This window comes from Bos indicus x Bos taurus, chromosome 9, assembly GCF_003369695.1.
Source record: "Bos indicus x Bos taurus breed Angus x Brahman F1 hybrid chromosome 9, Bos_hybrid_MaternalHap_v2.0, whole genome shotgun sequence".
NCBI classification, from domain to species: Eukaryota; Metazoa; Chordata; class Mammalia; order Artiodactyla; family Bovidae; genus Bos; species Bos indicus x Bos taurus.
Genome location: NC_040084.1, coordinates 89,424,217 through 89,446,398, shown reverse-complemented (window position 1 = coordinate 89,446,398; position 22,182 = coordinate 89,424,217). Strand labels below are relative to the sequence as shown.

At 45.9% G+C, this 22,182-nt stretch overlaps 1 protein-coding gene across 3 annotated transcripts in view; it reads right to left on the bottom strand.

The window, feature by feature from the left end:
- Nucleotides 1-8,774: 8,774 nt before the first annotated feature.
- ESR1 (estrogen receptor 1) overlaps nucleotides 8,775-22,182 on the bottom strand; it is a 410,506-nt gene continuing 397,098 nt past the window's right edge. For 2 of the 3 annotated variants that reach the window (XM_027551868.1, XM_027551867.1), the window contains exons 8-9: nucleotides 18,220-18,403; nucleotides 13,147-13,381 (exon numbers count right to left, since the gene is read on the bottom strand). In XM_027551868.1, the coding sequence (XP_027407669.1) occupies nucleotides 13,147-13,381; nucleotides 18,220-18,403 (419 nt within the window). Of the gene's footprint in view, nucleotides 13,382-18,219; nucleotides 18,404-22,182 lie in introns of all 3 variants that reach the window. The other variant, XM_027551866.1, reaches the window with a different exon arrangement.

Below are 22,182 nucleotides of genomic sequence, written 5' to 3'. Positions count from 1 at the left end.
TGAGGTGGCCAAAGTACTGGAGTTTCAGCTTTAGCATCATTCCTTCCAAAGAACACCCAGGACTGATCTCCTTTAGAATGGACTGGTTGGATCTCCTTGGAGTCCAAGGGACTCTCAAGAGTCTTCTCCAACACCACAGTTCAAAAGCATCAATTCTTGTACATTATACTTTTTGAGGGAACTTTTACAATGTAGAACCCCAGGCATCACCCCAAACCAGTTAAATCATGGGTCTCCAGCTATCAGTGTCTGTCTGAAGCTCTCTGGGTGATTCCCTTGTGTAAACAAGTTCTGAAGATCTGGACTAGATGTTATCCGTTTTCTAAAATATTGCATGATTGAGGCAGCATTAGCTCTTTTCTTCTTTATTATTATTTCACTCTTCTTTTTTGGCAGTGCCCTGTGGCATGTGCAATCTTAGTTCTCCAACCAGGGACTGAACCCATGTTCCCTGTCTTGGTAATTCGAAGTCTTAACCACGGGATTGCCAGGGAAGTCTCAGCTTGCTGTTTGTAAAGTGTGCATTTTCATGACCAGGTTGTATGACCGACCATTGTTCCAGTTTATTCTCTGTTTCTCTGCTGCTTTTTTTAAAAAACTTTTTAATACTATTTCCAAGGAACTCTTTGCATATTAGAAAATTAGCCCTGTAATTCATATCATTTATACGTACAGTTCCTTTAGTCACACAGGAAGTATCAATTTTTATGTCATCAAATCTGACATGTTCTTCTTCCTTCCAAGATTCTGGCTATTGTATATTAAGATGGCCTTTTCCACTGTGAGATTATGCAGATTTTTGCATGTATTCTCTAAAAGTAGGTCTCTAATCTATCTGGAATTATTTTTGTGGTTGCTGTGAAGCAAAGAACCACTTTGTTATTTTCCAGATAAATAGATAATTGTCCCAGTGCCGGTCAGGAACAAGAACTAGTCTATTATCACTAGTTTTTAGCAACTAAACGTCAGTCAGCATGGGGTTTGTTGAATAAATTATAGCGCATACATAAAGTGTTGACTATAATGCAACTACTTTTTTCAATGAGATCAATCTATATTTGTTAGGGAAGATGTCTAAGCATTTATTATTATTTTTTAAATTTGTATTTATTTATTTTTGGCTGCACTGGGCCTTTGTGGGGCTTTCTGCAGTTGCGGAACAGGGCCTGCTTTCCAGTTGCGGTATGAAGCTTCTCACTGAGGTGGATTCTTTTGTTGCAGAGCACGGGCTCTAGGGCACGTGGGCTTCGGTAGCTACAGTGTGTGGGCTTAGTTGCTCCCAGACATGTGGGACCTTTCCGGACCAGGGATTGAATCTGTGTTCTCTACATTGGCAGGCATATTCTTATCCGTTGGACCACCATGGAAGTCTTGTCATATATTCTTAAATTAAAAAAAAAAAAAAGATATAGAATGGTTTCTTTAATATCCCCATTGAAAAATTTTTTTTAATTTTATATTTGAGTATATTTGATTAACAATGTTGTATAAGTTTCAGGTATACAGCAAACTGATTCAGTTATACATACACAGGTATCTATTCTTTTTCAAATTATTTTCCCAGTTAGGTTGTTACAGAATATTGAGTTCCCTGTTCTGTATAGTATGTTCCTGTTGGTTGTCTATTTTAAATATAGCCGTGTGTACTCATCAGTCCCAAACTCCCAATCTAATCCCTACCTGCCCTTACCCCCTGAGGAGGGCGGTGCATAAATTCACTCTGTAAGTCTACAAGTCTATTTCTGTTTTGTAAATAAGTTCATTTGTATCATTCAGTTTTTCGATTCCACATACAAGCAATATCATATGATATTTGTCTTTTTCAGACTTACTTCACTTAGTATGATAATATCCAGGTCCTTCCATGTTACTACAGATGAACATGCCCCTACTTTAGTAGAAAGAGAACTGATAATTTTTAAAGGCAAGGGAAAAGTTTAGAAAGTTATATATAAAATTCAAAACTTAACATTGTGAATAGAGTCTTAGGGGAAGAAACAATTTTCAACACATTATTTAACTTGTGACAAAGAGCGTGATTTGTTTTTGAGATTCAAAATTGCTGCACTAATAATAATTTTAAAAGACAAGAAAAAGGTAATTCTGTTCTTTCATGATGAGACATTGATTTGCTTTTTAATTAAATTTTTTTTGATACGCCCAAAATAAATTGTGACAGGTCATGTATCAAAAGCGGCAGAATCTTAATGGCTGACTCCACTCCAGGTGGTCATCCTGGATTTATTCTTGGTTCCAGGACTCATGAGCAGAGGTGGTGCAAGCCCCTGATTGGAGATGAGGAGGCTCCCAGACCGGGACACTTGCTGAATCCTCGGAGAAGAGCCTTCTCGGGAGAGATGTCCTCCAAATGGTACTCTTGTTCAGGACAAACCTCCACTTCCTAAATTTACTCCACCTGCAGAAGTCACCTTGCTTGCAGGTGAATCCATCTGGGGCAGCCTGATCACAGAAGGAATGGAGGCGGAAGCCCCGGAAGTCACAGGCAGCGTCTACCAGCGCAGGTGCCACGGATTCACCCTGCTCTCCTTGTTCCTTGCAATCTGCTCCTACTCTCCTGACAGATTCTGCCACTGAAAACCAGGTTTGAGTGAAGCTCAGCCCCTCGTCTTCTTCCCCCACCCCCATTGAGTCTGTGATCGGAATAAGAAATTGATAATAAAACACAAACCCCTTCCTAGAAAGGGTCTACCTGTAGCAGAGACTCCAGAGCCAAAATACCTGGGCTCAACCCACAGTTCAGCAGTTTCCTAGCCCTGTAACCTGAGGAAGTTACTTAACCTTTCTGTTCCTTAGTTTCTTCCTCTGTAAGATGGGATAATAATAGTACCCACTGCCTGGGGTTTGTTACAATTATCTACAGCAATGTAAGGGCTGCACACTGCAAGGCAAGTACTAAGGAACGATAATGCTGGACAGTTCATTGTTGTTTATTCCAGCTTCTAATTGATTTCAGAAATGGTTTTTGAGAAAAGCTTTCCATATTTTTTCCCACACTCATTTTTAACCTTTTTTGGAAGGAGAAGGACTCTCAGGAACTTGAAAGCCCTGCTGATACCTGGGAATCAATAAGCAGGAAGATGAGTATCTCCTGGGTTTGCATTTCTGAGCTGTCATCCCCACCCCTGCTGCCTCGCCAGGTGTAGTTCCCTCAGGACCTCACCTCCCCAGACTCTTGCCATCTTCCTAGCTGGATGGGGGTGAGGGGACCTGGACCCTGAAGATGCCTGACAAAGGTCACAACCTATAGACCAAGGCAAACTGGTTGGCCGCTTACAGGTTGTGGCCTGTTTTTATAGGCCCTTGACCTAAGAATGGGGGTCCATTTTTTTAACTTTTTTTTTTTTTGACCACACCACAAGTTCCCTGTGTTAGTTGCTTGAAGAGAGATCAAACCTATGCCCCCTGTATTGGAAGGGCGGAGCCTTAACCATTGGAGCACTAGGGAAGTCCTGGGTTTCATATTTTTTAAGGGTTGTAAAATGAAAAAAGACACATGAAAACTTTGCCAGCCTCATTAAGTAAGACACTTACTCTCTGGCTCTTTACAAAAAGAGTTTTGTTCCTTGAGACAAACCGTTGTGGTGGAGTTGTCAGTGAGAGGGCGGCACTAAAGCGCCACCCAGAGATTTTCAGACTCCTCCTGACATGACTTCTCTGAAGGACGTCAACTCAGCTCAGCACTAGATCCCTCCCCTCAGTCTGGCTGCCCCTGGGGAATTCTGCTGAAACCACTTCCGTGGCAGCCATGAAGAAATCTTTCGTTTTCTCCCTCAAAATTTTTTTTGTTGGATTTTGTGGGGGGTGAGGTGGGGCCAGCGCTTTCATGTTCGTTTTTGGAATGAAAATGGCATCTTTGTTTCATGAGTAATAGGCACAGAGGGTTCTGCAAATCCTTTGGCCTCTCAGAAATTGCATGTTCAAAGTCCTAGTTGGGGCGCCTGCCAGGTCAACGGTCCTCGCTGTTCCCTCAGCTGTGGGTGCCGACGTGAGAAATTGAGGCTTCGGGCCCCTCTGCAGAGCTTGTTTCTCAGGGCTGGGTACTTCCCGTTGGCAGAGAGAGTGCATACGTGGCTTCCCAGAGCTCAGCAGGGATGAAGTATGGGAAGTATGGTACCAGGATGGTGACATAGTTTAACAGGTGATAAACTTTGTGTGTTCAGCGTTTTTAGCTCCTCTTTATTGGCTCATTGAGCTCCTGGCATCGTTTCCCTGGGGACTGTACCAAGCAGTGTCTTCTTTTGATGGTCCTTGTGTTACCCAGAGGTCTATACTGCCCTGGAAACTGTTGTGAACTTGTGTCTCCAAGGTCACAGAGAGGTTGGGGCGGGGGGTCAGGGAATAAAGAGACTCACCTTTCAGAACACTTTATCTGAAACCGGACTCAGGATGTTTGTAAGGCTATTTCTTTTATCTTTCTGCCTCTAAGCAATCATAGAAAATAAATGGGGAGATCTCCATATAGCTTTAAACTCTGATACAGGCTCCCCTTCACTTTTTTAAACCAAGGCCAAGGCCAAGACTCAGCAGCTTTTCCCATAGGACTAAGCCTGGATTCACCTGCCTTTTCAGGGTCCAGGTCTTTATACTTCATGAACTCTGGTTCTGTGATCCTTGGCTAGAAGCAGTTGGTACCTGCTTCTACACTGCTAAGTACTGAAAACCGGTTTCTCTATCTGAACCTCCTGTGTTTTCATAAACTTGCTTTTCCTTACATACCGTTTTTTGTTTGGTTCGTTTTTTGCATTCTTTGGCTTGTAAGGATTGTTAAGGATTGTTTCTGAATATTTAATAATAAATTCAAAGATGAATGAATGGGTCATTAGCTCTAGATTTTAGTCCCATCTTCGTGAAGCATCTAGCAGCCCCAGGTTGGCACCTTCAGCCCTTCCCTTGTTTTGAACAAAGTGGCACCTTAGCCTGGTTGAGCCGCGGAGACCCACCTGCACCTGGTGTCCTCAAGGGCCTGGGAGGGCCCACAGAGCAGCTCCCAGAGGCCACGGCATGATGCCCCCGATGACCATGTTGTCCCCTTGTCCCACCCTTCTCCCCTCCAGCCTGTGGTCTTGGGGCCCTGGGAGTTGACACATGGGTTTTCTGGTTGTAAATCTGGGAATACTCAGGAATCTAAGCCTGAATTCCTGCAGCCCATAAAATGTTTACCAGCTCACAAAGCTTTCATGGGCCTTCCCCACACTCATTGACTTCTCCGCAAGAAGGCATCTGCTGACAGGTTGTAGAGCTGCCTAGGGGCCTCTCGGAGAGTTGAGTCTGGAAGGCGCTCAGAACGCTGTCTGCCCTGGGGCCTTCTGGGAGACTGGCTCTCGACCAAGGGTCCAGAGCCAGCTGGCAGCTTTGGAGTCCCTTTGGAGTCCCTTCCTCCGCTCCTCTGGCCCCTTGAGGACATCCCACCCTGACTGAAAATCACTTTTTAAAATGTTTACTCTCAGTGTTTCCCTGCTCCAGTTTTTTTGTTGTTGTTGTTCTTTGTTCATTTTGTTTCCGTTCTTCCCCCCCCTCAATTTCATCTAGTTGGGATGAAAGCGCCTATTTTTGTCAGTTCTATGCAGAAACCAAGTGCCTAGCCCAGAGCCTGTGATCCCATTCCCAGGCTGTGAGCTAGAAGCTGCTCTGGGGACAGGAGAAGGGGATGAGCCTGGCCCAGGTACCGTCACCCTGAAACAGGGTTTGCTGCCAGTGAGGGTGCCTCTGCCTCCAACTTCAACGTCTCGGGTCATCAGCTAGATAGAGCCTTTCCTGGTGCCAAGGGACAGAGGAACATCACTCTTCAGCTCACCGGCAGAAAACGGGGGCAGGAAGGGTACCTGGATGACCTCAGAGACCAGGAACACTCACACTGAGTTCCGGGGGCATGAGCAGAAGAAATGATTGTCACACTGTCCTACTCAAGGGCCACCTATTAGTCAGAGAGGAGGACATGTCTTGCCAGAACTCGAAGGACAGGACATGAAGCATCCTGTCCAAAGTGCCATATTGCTAAGAGTCACATTTGCCTTAAAATTCCATGGGAATTTTTCTTTCTATTCATCAGATACAGAATAAGCAATGGAGGCCAGGAGGCAGTGGAATGATATAGTCAACATACTGGAAACAAAACTGATGACCAGGAATTCTACATTCAGAAAAATCATCTTTCAAATATGAAGGTGAAATAAATACATTGCCAGACAGTGAATTCATTACTAGTAGACTTGCCCTAGAAGAAATACTCTAAAGAATTCCTTCAGGCTGAGAAAAAATGATACCAGACATGTGACTCAAATCTGCGGGAAGAAATGAAGAGTGCTGAAAATGGTGAATATGTGGATTAATATTTTAAAAAGTGCTCAGTCATGTCTGACTCTTGCAATCCCATGAACTGTAGCCTACCAGGCTCCTCTATCCATGGGATTCTCCAGGCAAGAATACTGGAGTGGGTTGCTATTTCCTCCTCCAGGGGAACTTCCCGACCCAAAAATTGAACCCAGGTCTCCCACACTGCAGACAGATGCTTTACCAACTTAGCTACACGGGAAGCCCTTGGATTAATATTAGAAAGCCTATAAATATATATATTTTCTCATTTTTGTCTTAGCTTCTTTAAAAGATATAAAGTTGTACAAGCCAATAAATACAACATTACTGGGTTTATAATATCTAGATACATATGACAATAATAATATGAAGAAGGGAGAGAATGGAGCTACAGTATGTTGAAGCAAAGATTTTCATTTTATCAAATTTAAGTTAGTATTAATCTAAAATAGACTGTGAAAAGTTACAATGCATGCTATAAAAGCAACCACTAAGAAAATAACTTTAGAACAGTAAAAAAAAAAAAATCAACAGATAAATATAAATGATACCCTAACGATATTTATTTCACCAAAACAAAGGAAGGGCCAGTAAGGAGGAACAGAGCAATGAAAAAGACAGGAGACATAGTCAAAGCAATAACAAAGTGGTAAATGTAAATCTAAACCTGTCAATGGTCCCACTAAATGTAAACGCTCACAGAGCATAATAACAGTTACATAATTACGCCTAACATGTATTGAGAGCTTACTATGGGCAGGTCCTATACCAACACTTGAGACATTTCTCTCTTTTGATCTTCATAATAGCCCTGTCCTGAAGATTCACTGCAAGGACTGATGTTGAAGCCGAAGCTCCAATACTTCAGCCACCTGATGTGAAGAACGGACTCATTAGAAAAGACCCTGATGCTGGGAAAGATTGAAAGCAGGAGGGGAAGGGGATGACAGATGAGATGGTTGGATGGCATCACCAGCTTGATGGACATGAGTTTGAGCAAGCTCCGGGAGTTGATGATGGACAGAGAAGCCTTGTGTGCTGCAGTCCATGGGGTCGCAAAGAGTTGGACACAACTGAGCGACTGAACTGAACTGAATAGCCCTGTAGAATGGGTATTGTTCTTATTTATATTTTAGATATAAGGAAGCCAATGAAAACCAGGATTGAACAACTTGCCCAGGGATGACAGAACACAAGCTTTTTGGAATCCAAATGACAAACAATGTGAAAAATTATACTCATCCTAATAAAGAGGTGAGCGCAGACACGCAGTTGGAGAAGATTCGGGAACGGGGGAAGAAGCAATGCCAGCTGCTATCCTTTAGTGTTCTCTGTGAATTAACCCATGTAGTCTTCTCAGCAACACTTCCAGGCAAGTGGTACTATTGTCCGTCTTTACAGATGAAGAAGCTGAGGCACGGGGAAATTACCTTGCCCAAGTTGGCATCATAAATAGCAGAGCAAGGTTTCCAATGGACTAACCGAGCTGCAGACCCCCGTGTGCAGATCTCCCCAGTTCACCAGTTAAATCACAGAAACAATGGGGAAAAGAGAACATGCAGGTAGCTCTTCAAAGGGAAGAAGGTCCTGAAATGGAAACCAGAGGTGGGATGGGGTTGGGGTGAACCAGTCCTCTGCTTTGGGTGCATGATGGGGGCGAGGCTTCTGAACAATTATGTAAGTTTCAGATGCATTCACGCAGTGCTCAGTCACATCCAACTCTGTAGCCCCACGGATTGTAGCCCACCAGGCTCCTCTATCTATGGGATTCTCCAGGCAAAAATACTGGAATGGGCTGCCATCTCCTTCTCCAGGGGATCTTCCCTACCCAGAGATCAAACCTGTAGCGGGCAAGCTCTCTACCACTAGCGCCACATGGGAACCCCCTCATAACTACTCTGAAGCCTTCTACTTCCCCACATGGAAGGGGTTGGGATTAGGCCTTAGAAAATAACTACCAGTTTTAAAAATTAATTTATTTATTTTAATTGGAGGCTAATTACTTTACAATATTGTAGTGGGTTTTGCCATACATTGACATGAATCAGCCATGGGTGCACATGTGTCAACATAGTTAAGAAAAAAAAGAACTACTATTTTCATGAGCATCTCATATAATCTTCACAATTGTCTGTGAATTAGGTGTTACTGTTATCACTTTGCTGATGAGGAAGCAGAGGCTCTGAAAATTCATGACCAATGGTCATAAAACTTGTATGTGCCGGAGCCAAGAAGTGCGGCCAGGTCTGCCTGACTCCAAGGACCACACGTTCCCTTCTGTGCCTGGGGTGGGAGGTCAGTGGGGGTTGGAGGGGAGCCTGGCATCAGACTGATCACCTGAATTCACTGCACTCTGACGATGCATGTCACCACTCTGATCTTGGGCAGCCAGCGCTAAACCACCAGCAAGAAGGGGGCTGACACAAAAACAAACAAAAGGCTTTCATTTAATTCTTTATTTGAACATCAAATAGGTAGAGAAAATTGTTTAAGGTGCTTGAGCATCCCACTGGATTCATTTTTTTTAAGGTGCAAAAGAGGTTTACAAGTGTGTTTCATTAAACAAAGCGAAGCTGCAACAAAACAGAATCACATCAATAATAGTATGCATCGGCGTATTAATCCATCAAACACAATTTGGCATTTGAGCTTTTCCCCGAAAAAACAAGAGCTCTACACTGAAAAATACGTAGTGCACAAAAAGCGCTGTTTATAAACCGTGAGAGAACATAAACTGGCATAATGTCACTTATTAATTCAAGTCTCTATGACCAATGACCTCTCTGTGAATGCAAAGGGGTCTGTGCCTCAGGCACCTGTTCATGGGGCTGTATGTGGTTTCCAGGGTACACAGCTCTGTAAAAACACACTGAAGATGGGTTTGAAACATGGCAGCATTTACACATTTTAAAAGTTCAGGCACATTTGGATGCAAAAAAAAAAAAAAAAGAATAGAAATTTTTCTTGAATCTCTGAAAGACAGTGCAAACTTGAAGTGCCATAATAGAGGCAGCAGTTACTTAGAAAACAATTTTCAGTGACTTAGAAGGAGGCCACATTCACTTTAATCCAAATGGAAAGGAACTGCAGTTAAAAACAGAGAAATAACACTAATGAAAAGGTGGATGTGTGGGACGGCACTTAAAGTCATTTGCTCCAGTTGACAGTAAGTTTTCAGGGAGTTCACCCAGGAACTGTGCAGTGTCATCTGGGTCATCATCCCAAGACTTGAACCCAAGAGAATCACGGTTATCTCAGAAGCTACATATGACTCTACATGTGTTTCTAACAACTAGTTTCCGGAAGCAAATCTGCCTGTGAATATCAGACGTTAACTATGGTCCTAGTGATGACTCCCAGTACCCACAGTCCATCTCAGAGGTGGGGAGTGTGACTAGGAAGGGATTTGGGATTAGTTTCATGTAGGGATAGTCTAAACCAGTGGCCTAAACCAATAGCCATTTCAGCGTATAAAGATTTTAAAGCAAGAATATTGTAATGGGATCAGAAGTTGGATTATCAGTTAGCCCCTTATTTGTTCAGCCCTCAAAAGGCATGGGCTATGGCATGGTTAAACATAGTTGCAAGGTTAATAGGGAAATTGAATCAATGACTACACTTCCTCAAGGGCTGGGTTTTGCAACCTACCTAGGGTCTTCTCTTTGGATGAACTAACCTCTCTGATGGTTGCGTGACAGCATTACAGAATCATTACTGCAAGCCTGGAGCTAGGCAATGGCTAAAAGAAACACAGACCACTAGCTATTTCTTGGACTGTACTGCACGTGCCTCTAGTTCTGCCCCGGAACTCAAGCTGCCGTTATAGGATCAGCTGTCACATACAGCTAGTTATTCGTGGTTAACAGAACACAAGTGAAATACTGAGTCCTGGTGCATGCCCCAAGTGCCAGTGCTGATCTGCCTCAGAATGCTTTCAGGACTCTTATCACGATATTTTTCATTCTTAAAATGCCCAAACCCATTTCCCCACTCTATTCTAACCCATCCACTCCCTCTCTGACCATGTCTTTCAAACTTTAAACTGTATCAGAGTAGGGGGGAAAAATACAGCATATTCCCTACATCCGAGTAACATCAGCTGCAAAGTATCAGCTCTCCATTAGTGGCACTTCATATAAGAACAAGAGATTTCTAAAATTACTTGAAACTCCCAGGCTAACATACCAACCATCTGGTGCTCTCTGCCCATTTCAAATGTAATAGTGTCTTTACATGAATACAAACATCTTATGTGAATAATGTAAAACCCTCCACTGGATTATTGTTTGGATTTAGCTGGTATTACATCATCTAGAATCCTAGATTTTTTTTGTTTGTTTTTATTTTTTTAAAAGAAAATCTAAGTATAAACATTAAAAAGAACCCACTGACCCATTAGCTACTGTCCAAAAATATTACTACTTATATTTTGGTAAAGCAAAATTAGCTGCCCTGAATAATTTTCCTTTTCAGGCATAATCTCTGCTACATATGATTGTCTATCATTCAATATCCAACAATAGGCATCTGGATTAGTGCTATTTCATCTACTGTGGATATAAAAGTTGATATGAAAATGTGATCATCATTTAAATGAATAATCACCAGGCCTTAGGCATCAATGACTACATGACAAGGTAGTAATACAAAAAAAGTAAACATATTTTTTGTTGGCTTTGAATGTGTTAACCCAGTCAAATTAAATCCAAAACAGAATCACTACATTCAGTTGTCTGATAAACAAGCATTGCAATTTCAAAAAAATATATATTATACTATATAAGGTGCTTCTTAAACAAAAACAACAAAAGAATTATGTTCTAAACATTCTTACTGCAGACACATAAAATCGGCCCCAAATTTAGATGCACTTGTGAAAAAACTTTTTTTTTGGCCTTCCCAGGTTCCCGGCCCTTTGGTGATCACTTACTGGGTAATCAGATGAGTGAAATCCACTTTTGAAACAGGCATCCCAAGAGAAGCCCTAGAAGCTTGGCTGGGTTTGTTGACTAACCCATTGCCTATCAACAGGGTTCGAGTTACAGACTATGTGGTCACCAGAGGAAACCAAACTTTCTTTATAGCTGAGAAGGGGAACTAATTCATAATTGCTTTAGAGAAGCAAAGACCCAGGGAAGTCTGCCCTGTGATTGGAGTGAGCTTTTCTTGTTTAGCCTATAGGTCCAATGGATTCCTTTGGCCCAATTCTAGTCTTTCTCTCTTGGCTTAGGAAGTTCAATGAAATAGAGTCTGGAGAAGTTTTGTTCCCCTCCCCCAACCCTCGAGGCTAAACCCTGATTTTTGCATGAGCTGCATACAACCAAGGGCAGGTGTGGTCTGACCAGGCCCCAGGCAGCCTGAGTTCAGAAAGCTCCAATCCTGACCTTCCTCCCCCAGGGAGCACTTGCCACCAACCAGGGTCACTGGGAGCACCGAAGGGAGGAGGAGGAGGACAGCCCTCCATGGACCCCAGGGCAGCCCCGTACTACACTGTGGGGTCAGCCTGTAGCACTCCTAAGTGGCTGCAGCCTGTGGCAGGGCCACCCTGAGCCTCACAGTTTTATCCAGTTTCTGCCCTGTTTACCTCTTTGGTCTCTAGCCCCTACGAGAATCATGCACGTTTACTATTAAGCCCAGTGCCCCGGGGCTAAACGTGTTACCAGAGTGCCTGCTCCTTTGCCCTTGGTCGCAGCCTGAAAGTGAAAGTGAAGTCGCTCAGTCGTGTCTGACTCTTTGCGACCCCATGGTCTGTGGCCTACCAGGCTCCTCAGTCTATGGGATTTTCCAGGCCGGATTTTCGCAGCCTAGGCACTAGGAATTCACCTTGAAAGCGACACACCAGGAAGAGCCACGTAGAGCGCCCTCTGCTGGTAGGAGTGAGATCACACTAGAACAGGTCCTGAAGCCCATTTACTGCAAGTCCTGGGGTTGGAGGGGGGTGGGGAGGTGGGGGGGAAGCAGGGGGAGGTGAGGCTTTCTTTTATAAAATGAAAATGAAAACAAAAGACAAGTATCTATCTAAACTGGTGGATGTGGAGGTTATTTAACTGGGATCAACTTTGCTGCTTTCCATGGATCCATGGGAAGCCAGAATTAATTGGAACCCATGACGTATATATATTTAGTGCTCTCCATGGTAAAGCATTTAGCAAATTTGAAGGTGCAGTGTACTAAGCTGACAAAGTCTTGACAATTAGGGGCCTTCCTTCCCTGTGTGCATCTTGTATTCCTATAGGGGAAGTGGGTGGACAATCACTGAATATTCTGCTACAGCTATACAACAGAGCAAAAGCTTTAATAAAATGATATGGACCTATAGGAATACAAGAGGACATTATAATGAACCCTGGGCCTCGCTTTCTCCAAGTCAGCAATTAAAGGAGCCACTTTCAGTTCTTTCCTGTGGCTGATGCTCAGATCCATTAAAAAGTGCTTCACGTTCACGGAGGTGAAATGTCCACTCTCCAGGCCCGGGTCACAAATAGCTAAAGTGCACAGTCATCTGAACCCAGCTGGGAGACCGAGCTCAGTCATGAAGCGCTAGGTGAATCCTCGTGCTGAGTAAGGTAGCAAAGGCAGAGAGAGAGAGAGAACGGTAACAAAGAAATGAGCCCTGGAATCCCTTTGGCTGTTCCCAAAACAAGGCGTGCCACGTAGAACTGAGTGAGCGAATGAATGGCCATCCACATCAGAAAGCCCGTGGTGGGTGCATGCCAAGAGTGTGTGCAGGGGCAGAATTCGGCTAGAGTGATGCATGATGTGGGTAAAGTGCAACAGGGATTCTCAGAACCTTGGCGGGGAGCGGGGGAACTCTCAGACTGTGCTGGGGAAATTCTCTGCCTCCCCAGTGATGTAATATGTTTGCAAGGAATGCGATGAAGTGCAGCCAGTGGGGGCCAGCTGGCTCTGATTCACGTCCTCTGGAGGTGCGCTCCCAAAGTTGGCTGGGGCGTGCAGGCGGTGGGCATCCAGCATCTCCAGCAGCAGGTCGTAGAGAGGCACCACGTTCTTGCACTTCATGCTGTATAGATGCTCCATGCCTTTGTTGCTGCAGGAGGGGAGACACAGACAGGACCGTCAGACCAGCCTCAGACTCAGGACGGCTGAAACGCTGAGGAAGGGCAACTATGAAAAGTCCCAGGACACTGATATGCCAACCTTTCTTCCTGCTTCAAGAGCCAGTTTAGGGTTCACTACACAGGTGGCTTTCTCTCCTCTATCACCGCTACATCTAAAAGGAGAAGCTGTGTTTGTTGTTGTCATTTAGTCGCTAAGTCGTGTGACTCTTTGCAACCCCATGGACTGTAGCTTGCCAGGCTCCTCTGTCCATGGGATTTCTCAGGCAAGAATACTTGTTGCCTGAGACAAGTGGGTTGCCAGCCACCAAACAGGAAAAAGGTTTTTTTAATGGGGGCGGGGTGGGCGCACATCGCTTGGCATGTGGGATCTTAGTACCCCGACCAGAGATTAAACCCAGGCCCCCTGCATTGGAACCATGGAGTCTTAAACACTAAGACTGCCAAGAAGGTCCAGGAAGGAACTTCTCAAATACGCAAAACAGTTCAAGAAATTCCCTTGCTCACAACTGTCCATCTGCTTCTCATTTAACTCAGAATAAAATCTAAATTTCTGGCTGTGCTGTGCAAGGCTCGACTGACATGCCTTCCACCCACCTCTCAGACTTTGTCCCTCCTCCCTAACCCATACCTTGAGCCAGCCAAGTTTTCATGCTGCCCCTTAAAGGCACCAAGTTCTTTATGCTTAGACTCAGGGTACCTGCACTGGTTCTTCCCTGGCCCCGCCTGGAGGCACTTCTCCCAGATCTCTGGGTGTCACCCGTTCTGAGAGACCTGCCAAGACCCCAAGGGCAGGGGGCTCAAGGCCCTGCGGCTTTAGCCATCCTCTTTCAACTTCACTCCGTTTACCTGCCAGCGCGCATATCAACCTGAAACCCTTCTATGTATGTATTTATGAACATATGTATTTTTATTCTTTTTAAAACACCTTTACTTGTCTGCCTTGGGTCTTAGTTGCGGCATGCAGATCTTTGGTTCTGGTGTGCAGACTCTCTAGTTGTGGCACACGGGCTCAGTAGCTTCGCGGCATGAGGGATCTTAGTTCCCTGACTGGGATTCGAACCCTTGTCCCCTGCACTGCAAGGCAGATTCTTAACCACTGGACCACCAGGGAAGTCCCTGTATTTTAATTCTTGTTCCCTAAGCACAAGCACAGACACACAAGCACATACACACGCAGACCTAACACACACCGTGCAAGTTCCATGAGGGGTAGCAGTTTGTCCACCCTGTTAGGCCTAGGACAGTGGCAAGAACACGGTAGATCCTCGGAAAATACGGGATAGACAGGGAAATGCAGGCAAATGGCATTTCTCCTTTGACCACTCTCCCCTACTGTCCTGCTCCACCAGCCACACTTCTGCCTGTCTCCTCCACCACACCACCAGCAGGAGAAAAAAAAAAAAAAAAAACCCCAAACACTATTATCTAGCTTGAAATTTCTTTGAAAAGAATCATGTATCGTAAGTAGGCAGACCAAGAGCCTCCTAAAAATTACTTGCATTTTCAGTCAGGGGAAAGTCAACCCTTCTTGGAGACGTGCCATGAAAACAATCAGGCTTCAGAGCAATTCGGGCCGTATAACAGCCACCAAAATTACATTTTTTAAGTGGGGTTCTGTGGGTTTGTTTTTTTTTTTTCTGGTTTGTTTGTTTTAATTTAAAATGCTGTTAAAGTTAAATGCCCCTGGATCTGACACTGTCTTTCTCTTGCAACCCGATGAATCACATTTACCGTGAGATGAAATCTGGTGTTAAATGCTCTGCATGACAGCATATGGTCGGGGCCAAGCTTAACACAACAGAGTTCTGTAATTTAGATTGGCTGTAATGAGGCACCACAATATTGTTGTCAGTGTTGGTGTGTGTGTGTGTGTGTGTGTGTGAGAGAGAGAGAGAGAGAGGGAGTCTGCAAGCCAGCTCAAAGCTTGCAACAGAACAGCAACTTCTCTTCAGCCCTTCACACAATTCAAACAGAAACTCCCACTGCCATTGCACTTGGCCACCTGTTGCCAGTAAAACTAGCAAGGCTTGTATATTCAGTGCAAATACACTTTGGTATTAACTAATGAGGCTTCCTGATGCTGACAAGCAGTTAATAGATCTGAAAATTCAGCAATTCCAACCACCACCACCAACAAAAAAATCCTTCATCTGTGATACACAGTTTCTCCATCGAATTCCTAGCTCAGAGTAAAGCTAATATATTTTCTTCAAGGGGAAGGCTACTTTCTCAGCCAGGAAATTTGGTAGAGGCTTATGTTATTCTGATCCATCCCCCTCTCCCCTCTGTGTAATATTCACCAAAAGAAATGAACGGGAAAGGACTGAAAATGTATACTCCAAATGCAGTATTCTCGGGGACCCCTGGGAACACAGACTGCAGTCACTTTGACAAGTGAGAGCCATCATTTTTGAATTTCAAATTCACGGGGAAAACCTCACGTAATTTGTCTGTTCCTTCATGAGTGACAACTCCTTCACTCAGTAATGAAGTTATGTGCATATACTGCATCTAAGACTTCATACATGGCACTGAGTGGGTTACAACAAAAGAAAGATACATTTATTTTCTCAAGAAGTGAACAACTTGTGGAGTTAGCTCCAGAAAAGGAGCCACCTGGGACTCTGATGGGATGAACTTCTCGCCACCTGACTCACAGTTTTTCAAGGTTTGAAGACCCCTTAAAAAATTCATCTCTTTCCAGACACTGAGAAATAGAATCTCTTTTTCATTCCTGGAAGCCTGAAGTAAGCCCAAGGTCATAGGGACGTCATCATGCAGGTGTATCATCACTTTATTGTTGTGGTCTTTCTGGAGTAAAGAATCTAATACTTTCTTCATCTGTTCCCTGAGGGATAAGTTCTGCTCAAGGGAACAGTACCCACTAAGTCCCTGGCCAGCCATTTAGAATAGAAACAAGGCCATTTTCGCCTTGTGGTGCAGAAAGCCTCTATTTCCTCTGCTATCAACCTTCTTTATCTCCTATAGAAAATATTTATTGAATAGTTACTCCGTGCCAAGCCCCATGCTTCGGGGTACTGGGTCCACAGAGTAAGCAAAACAGGTTGTGAGAACTGTCTCACAGAGTTTACATTTGTAGTCTAATGGTACTGAAAGATAATAAAATGGGCAATAACAATCTGGAAGAACAGGCTGTAAATCCCATCTACATGTTAAGGGTCAGGAGATGCTTCCTGCAGGGAATCGTATCTAAGCTACGATAGGCTAGCTTACTGTCCAGGAAGATTCACTCTCTGTGCCCTGTGTTCATGATCCTTGACTTTGGGTGTTATTCTATGACTTGCTCGCCCAATGGGATGTTCGTGGACATGGACTGAACTAAAAGATTAAAATGTGCTTCACCAAACTGACTCGCCCTCTGGTGCCTCTGCCATGAGTATGAGAAGAACATGTCCCAGCTCTCCTGTTGGTATGAGGACAAAAGGCACTCGGGTTAGTCACCCAGCTGACCTTCAGGCCTGCAGCTTGGTGCAGAGCCTCCAGCTGTGCCCAGCTTCCATCACCTGACCTTCAGGTGTGTGAGTCCAGAGGAAGTAAAACAGCTGTGCAGCCAACCCGCAGCCTGCAGCACCTCCCCGTTGACTCAGAGAACAGCTGATCAGAGCCAGAGCCTAGACTCCCAGGAAGTCCTACAAGTAAGGCTACAATATAAGAGGGGCTTCCCAGGCGGCTCAGTGGTAAAGAATCTGCCTGCCAAGAAGGAGTCTTAAGTTTCATCCCTGGGCCAGGAAGATCTCCTGAAGAAGGCAATGGCACCCCAGTCCAGTATTCTTGCCTGGGAAATCCCATGGACTGAGGAGCCTGGTAGGCTGCAGTCCATGGGGTCGCTAAGAGTCGGACACAACTGAGCGACTTCACTTTCACTTTCATGCATTGGAGAAGGAAATGGCAACCCACTCCAGTATTCTTGCCTGGGAAATCTCATGGACAGAGGAGGCTGGTGGGCTACAGTCCCTGGAGTTGCAAAGAGTTGGAGACGACTTAACAACTAAAGAATAGTAGCAGCAGCAGCAGAGGATAAGAAGTAATGGAAGCAAAATAAATGGATTTATATTTTCATCTAAAAGCAATGGGAAGCCATTTCAAGGCTTTAAGTAGGAAAACAGTGCGATCAGATTTGGTATCAGAATGATCACACTGGCTCTACCGTGGAGAGTTGATCAGAAAGGCTGTTAACGGATCTGAAATTAAATCTGGAGAGATAGGTTAGGCAGCTGGGACAGACATCTAGGAGGAAATGATGGGGGCTCGGACTTGGATCATGGCAAAGGGGGCGACAAAAATGGTTTGAGAGGGCTAGAAGAGTCGAGGTTGACCATCCATGAGGGTTTGGACCCAGAGTGTCTCATTTAGAATTTACACCTGTAAGTAAGAAGAGTGTGACACAGGAGCTGTAACAGATGTGCCCAGTGCCTTCTGAGGACAAGTGTGCTCACAGACTGCCCATAACTGGCAGGGATAAAGTGAACAACCAAAGAACAACCCTTCCCCTGACCTGCACGCCGCACACTGTGCCCCCCGCGTAAGATGCTGCATGGGCTCCAAACTGAGCATGAGTTAGCGCTTCCCCTGCGAAGCCTTCTCTGACGCCCGCCCACACCCCAGACAGATTCGGGGCCTCCCTCCTCCATCCTCCCATGGTGTTCACGCTCGTCGTGGGCCCAGAACTGCCCCAAGTGTGTTATCTGTACGCAGGCGTCAGCCCTTCCTGGGCCTGCTGCCACACAGGGTTGGGGGCTGGATTCCCTTACATCTTTGCTGCGAGAGAAACCCAAGGAGGCCTCACCTCATGTGCCTGAAGTGAGAGAGGATGAGGAGGAGTTGGGCCAGACGCCGGTGCTGCTGCTGCAGAGTCAGGCCTGCTTTGGCCATCAGATGGATCAAGGTGTCTGTGATCTTGTCCAGGACGCGGTGGATGTGGTCCTTCTCTTCCAGAGACCTCAGAGTGCTGGACAGAAATGTGTACACTCCTGAATGTGCAGAGAAAGACAGAGAGAAACTCAAAGCGGATAAGGGGTGATACTGAGACAGTGCCCCTCTGAAGCCCCCACCCTCCACGCCCAACCACTGAGAAGTGGAGGATCTGTTTGGTCCAGGCAACTATGCAAACTCCTCATGAATATACATGTCTGAGAGCATGTGTCTAGGAAACTCATGTCACCTCCTGTGTGTGAGCCAGTTTCCAGGGTTTGTCATCAAGATTTCCTAGAAAGGCTCTGCTTGCTTTGGGGCCGTGACAGTCATACCAGCCATCTCTTCTCTGACAGGCCTTTCGCCAGTGCTAACTATCCTGTTAACGCTGATGACAGCTCCAGGAAGGCAGCTTTATCACTCCATTTCACACGAAGAAACCAAAGTGCAAAAAAACTGTATTAACTTGTGGAGTGAACTCAACGGGACAGAGCAGAGTTGAGAATAACCCCAATGTGCCGACTCCACATCCAGTCTTATAATGGAAACTCTCAGAAGACACGTGACACCCTAGGTGAGATGCACAGAGTGAGTAAAAGGGATTTACTAAGTGATTGACAGGTAACATTTGCAGGTAGGACTTAATCTGCTGCTACACTTCAGGTCAGGCTTGGGGCCTTCGTACTTTTCAGGCTCAGCTGAAAGGTTTATGATAGGAAGGGCGAAAGGACCCTGGGAAGTGCTGTTTTTCATCGCCAAGTGCGCCCTCTTGCCTTTCTTCTGGTAGTAAACCCCTGCTCTTGGAGCCACAAGTAGTCTTCAGACTAAAATTAGACAATCGGGTCACTCGATTCCTTTGGATAGCATTAGCCTCGCACTGGAAAATCAGAGCTTTTTCTGAGCTTGTATATGGCTTCCTTGGTTAAGATGGTAAAGAATCTGCCTGCAATGTCGGAGACGTAGGTTTGATCCCTAGGTGGGGAAGATCCCCTGGAGAAGGGCATGGCAACCCACTCCAGTGGTCTTGCTTGGAGAATTCCATGGACTGAAGAGCCTGGTGGGCTACAGTCCACAGGGTTGCCAAGAGTTGGACACAACTAAGCACAACAACAACAATAAATACGGAAGCTGTGGATGCAAATTCCTTCCTCTAGGGGGGAGGTGCTTGGAGGATGAGGATATGGGGCTTGTAAGTGCCACCTTCCCAGTAGGAGAGGCTCCCCCTGCTGAGTGGAGCCAAAAAACAACCGGCAGAGGTGATAGTTCCGTGGATGGGGGAGGGGGCGGGGAGGGAGGGGAGAAATCTCGGTTCCCCTCATAAGGTCCTCGTCCCTACTTCTTCCATCTGACCTTAAAGCTTCCATCATATCCTTTTAAACACACAGATCCATAAATTTCCTGTTTGCTTAAGATAGTGTGAGTTGGATTTCTGTGACTTGCAACTGAAAGAATCCAGACGCTTCAAGTTGGGAGTTCAGGAGACAAGAAAGGTGAGTGATAAGAGGTGAGAAGTATTGAAAGCAAACGGAAGGCCGGATGGAGCAGTCTTGTCTCGAGACTGCAGCGATGGATGCTCTATCAAGTGAGCACTGCAGAAGCCAACTTGTCCTGCTCAAAGCACAGCCCCTTGAAGGGAGCAGATGACGAAGGCAATGGCACCCCACTCCAATATTCTTGCCTGGAAAATCCCGTGGACAGAGGAGCCTGGTGGGCTGCAGTCCATGGGGTTGATAAAAGTCGGACACGACTGAGTGACTACACTTTCACTTTTCACTTTCATGCACTGGAGAAGGAAATGGCAACCCACTCCAGTGTTCTTGCCTGGAGAATCCCAGGGACGGGGGAGCCTGGTGGGCTGCCGTCTATGGGGTCGCACAGAGTCGGACACAACTGAAGTGACTTAGCATACATCTATTTAACAACATTATTTTCGGTCTTATTAGTCCACTGGCCCTCCCATAAATATATTTCTCCTTCTCCCCTCCCCCCATCCTCACTGGGTATTTTCAAGTTAAAGGCCCCCCAGTTTATGAATCCCCGACTCTGTGCTGGTGGCGCAGTGATGAGTTACTGCTCACGCCGCAGCCTGTAGGATGAAAATGGGGAAAACGCCCACACAGAGGAACTCATAGTAAACACAGTTGTAACTGCCCAGAATGGGAAACAGCTAATATTCAAAACAAATACAGCAACAACAAAACCAGAACGGCCAGGCTCCTGGCTTACAGGCTGTAGAATAATGTAGCTTTTGGTACCCGGAGGCGTTCTTGTCCAAAGGAAACAGAGCCCAGCATAAGTAAGCAGTGGACAGGCAGTGGGACGAGAAAGAAATTGCTGGATTACTTATGTTCCCTGTGGGCTTCTGACAGAGAAAGGTTGTGCTCATTAGAAAAAAGGGCACATGTCCAGTGCCTTGGGGTGGACCCGGAGGTAACGGGTGGCCAGGGAGGTGTGCACCAGTGGGTTGGGGGGCCCGGGACAGCCCCTGCTGAGCCCCACGGCCCTGCCTCTCCCTGCCCTTATGTCATCACACACACATTCTAGCCTGGTGTCTCTCAGAAGCCCTGCCGTCTGGCTGGAATATCCTGGGAACCTGCCCAGGCCACAGAGCTGACTGAATCCAACTTGGATGATGCATTTTCTACCAATTTCCTTTTTTTTTGTTGTTACCACCCAGGATGCTGGCCTCACTCACCAATCATCCCATTCTTGTTCAAGGAAACCACAGAACGGAGGAGCTTCCACGCCTCTGCACCTGCTCGTCCTGCTTGTGCGCCCGGGGTGAGAGCGGCTGGTACAGAGCTGCGGACGTGTTGAGACCCCGCGTGGCACCCTCCCCTCGCCAGCGGAGGCCAGAGCCTTGGCACGCAGGCTCCTGGAAGTGCAGCCCACCTCCCACTGCTGGTTCCCCCTCCTGTACTCGTCCTCCCTCCAGCCTGCTCTCCCTGAGAAGTGTGCGTGCACTGCGCTAGGAGACAGGGATTCCAAGCCTTCTCTTAGGTGTTAATGTCGTAAGAGCAGCTACTGCCTGTGGAGGGTTGCTTTTCTTAACTGACTTTCCGGATACCTGCCATTCTCAGAACAAGCTTGTTTTTCTAGTCCTGCTTTGGCACCAACACAGCTTATCATCTCATCCTTGTCAGCAGATGCTTCCTAGCTGTGCGAATATACTTAGAAATAAACATACAGTCCTGCTGGAATGCCAATAATCGACAACAGCAGCCATCTTCTTTCTGGGCTTTTCTGGCAAGGAAAAAAAAAAAAAAAAACAAGTGGTCCCAGTTTGTTATCTATTGCTCCTAAGGGGCCAGTGGAGAGAAACAACAGAAATCCTAATTCCCAGAAGGCTTCAGGTGCTCTGGCAAGAGCCAAACTAGGGCTTCTGGTACTTTTCTTACCCCAGGTGGTCCCTGCCACCCTGGACAGCTGTGCCACTGTTCCCAGCAGCACAGAGCCAGTGATCAGACAGTGCGGGCCTTCAGAAAGTCTTACAACAAGGCAGGCTTTTGCAACTCCCCAGGCTGCTCCAAATCCCCAAGATGGAAAAAACAATCTGTATGTCATTATCCAGGCTCGAAGCGCTGTTGGCAAATCCGAGCTTCTACGTATTCTGAATCCTGCGGCCAAACACTGGGAGTCTCGGGAAGACTCTATGGAGAAAAATCTGGTGGTAGAAAGGAAGGGGGAGCAGAAGCACCTGGACACCCGGTAGAGAAGAGAGCTCAGCCTTTCTCTGGCTCTCACTGCCTTGAGCTTCTGCGCTCTTCTTCCTCCTCTTGCTCTGCTCAGACACTCCCTTCCTTCCTTCCTTCCTTCCTTCCTTCCTCTTTTCCACTCC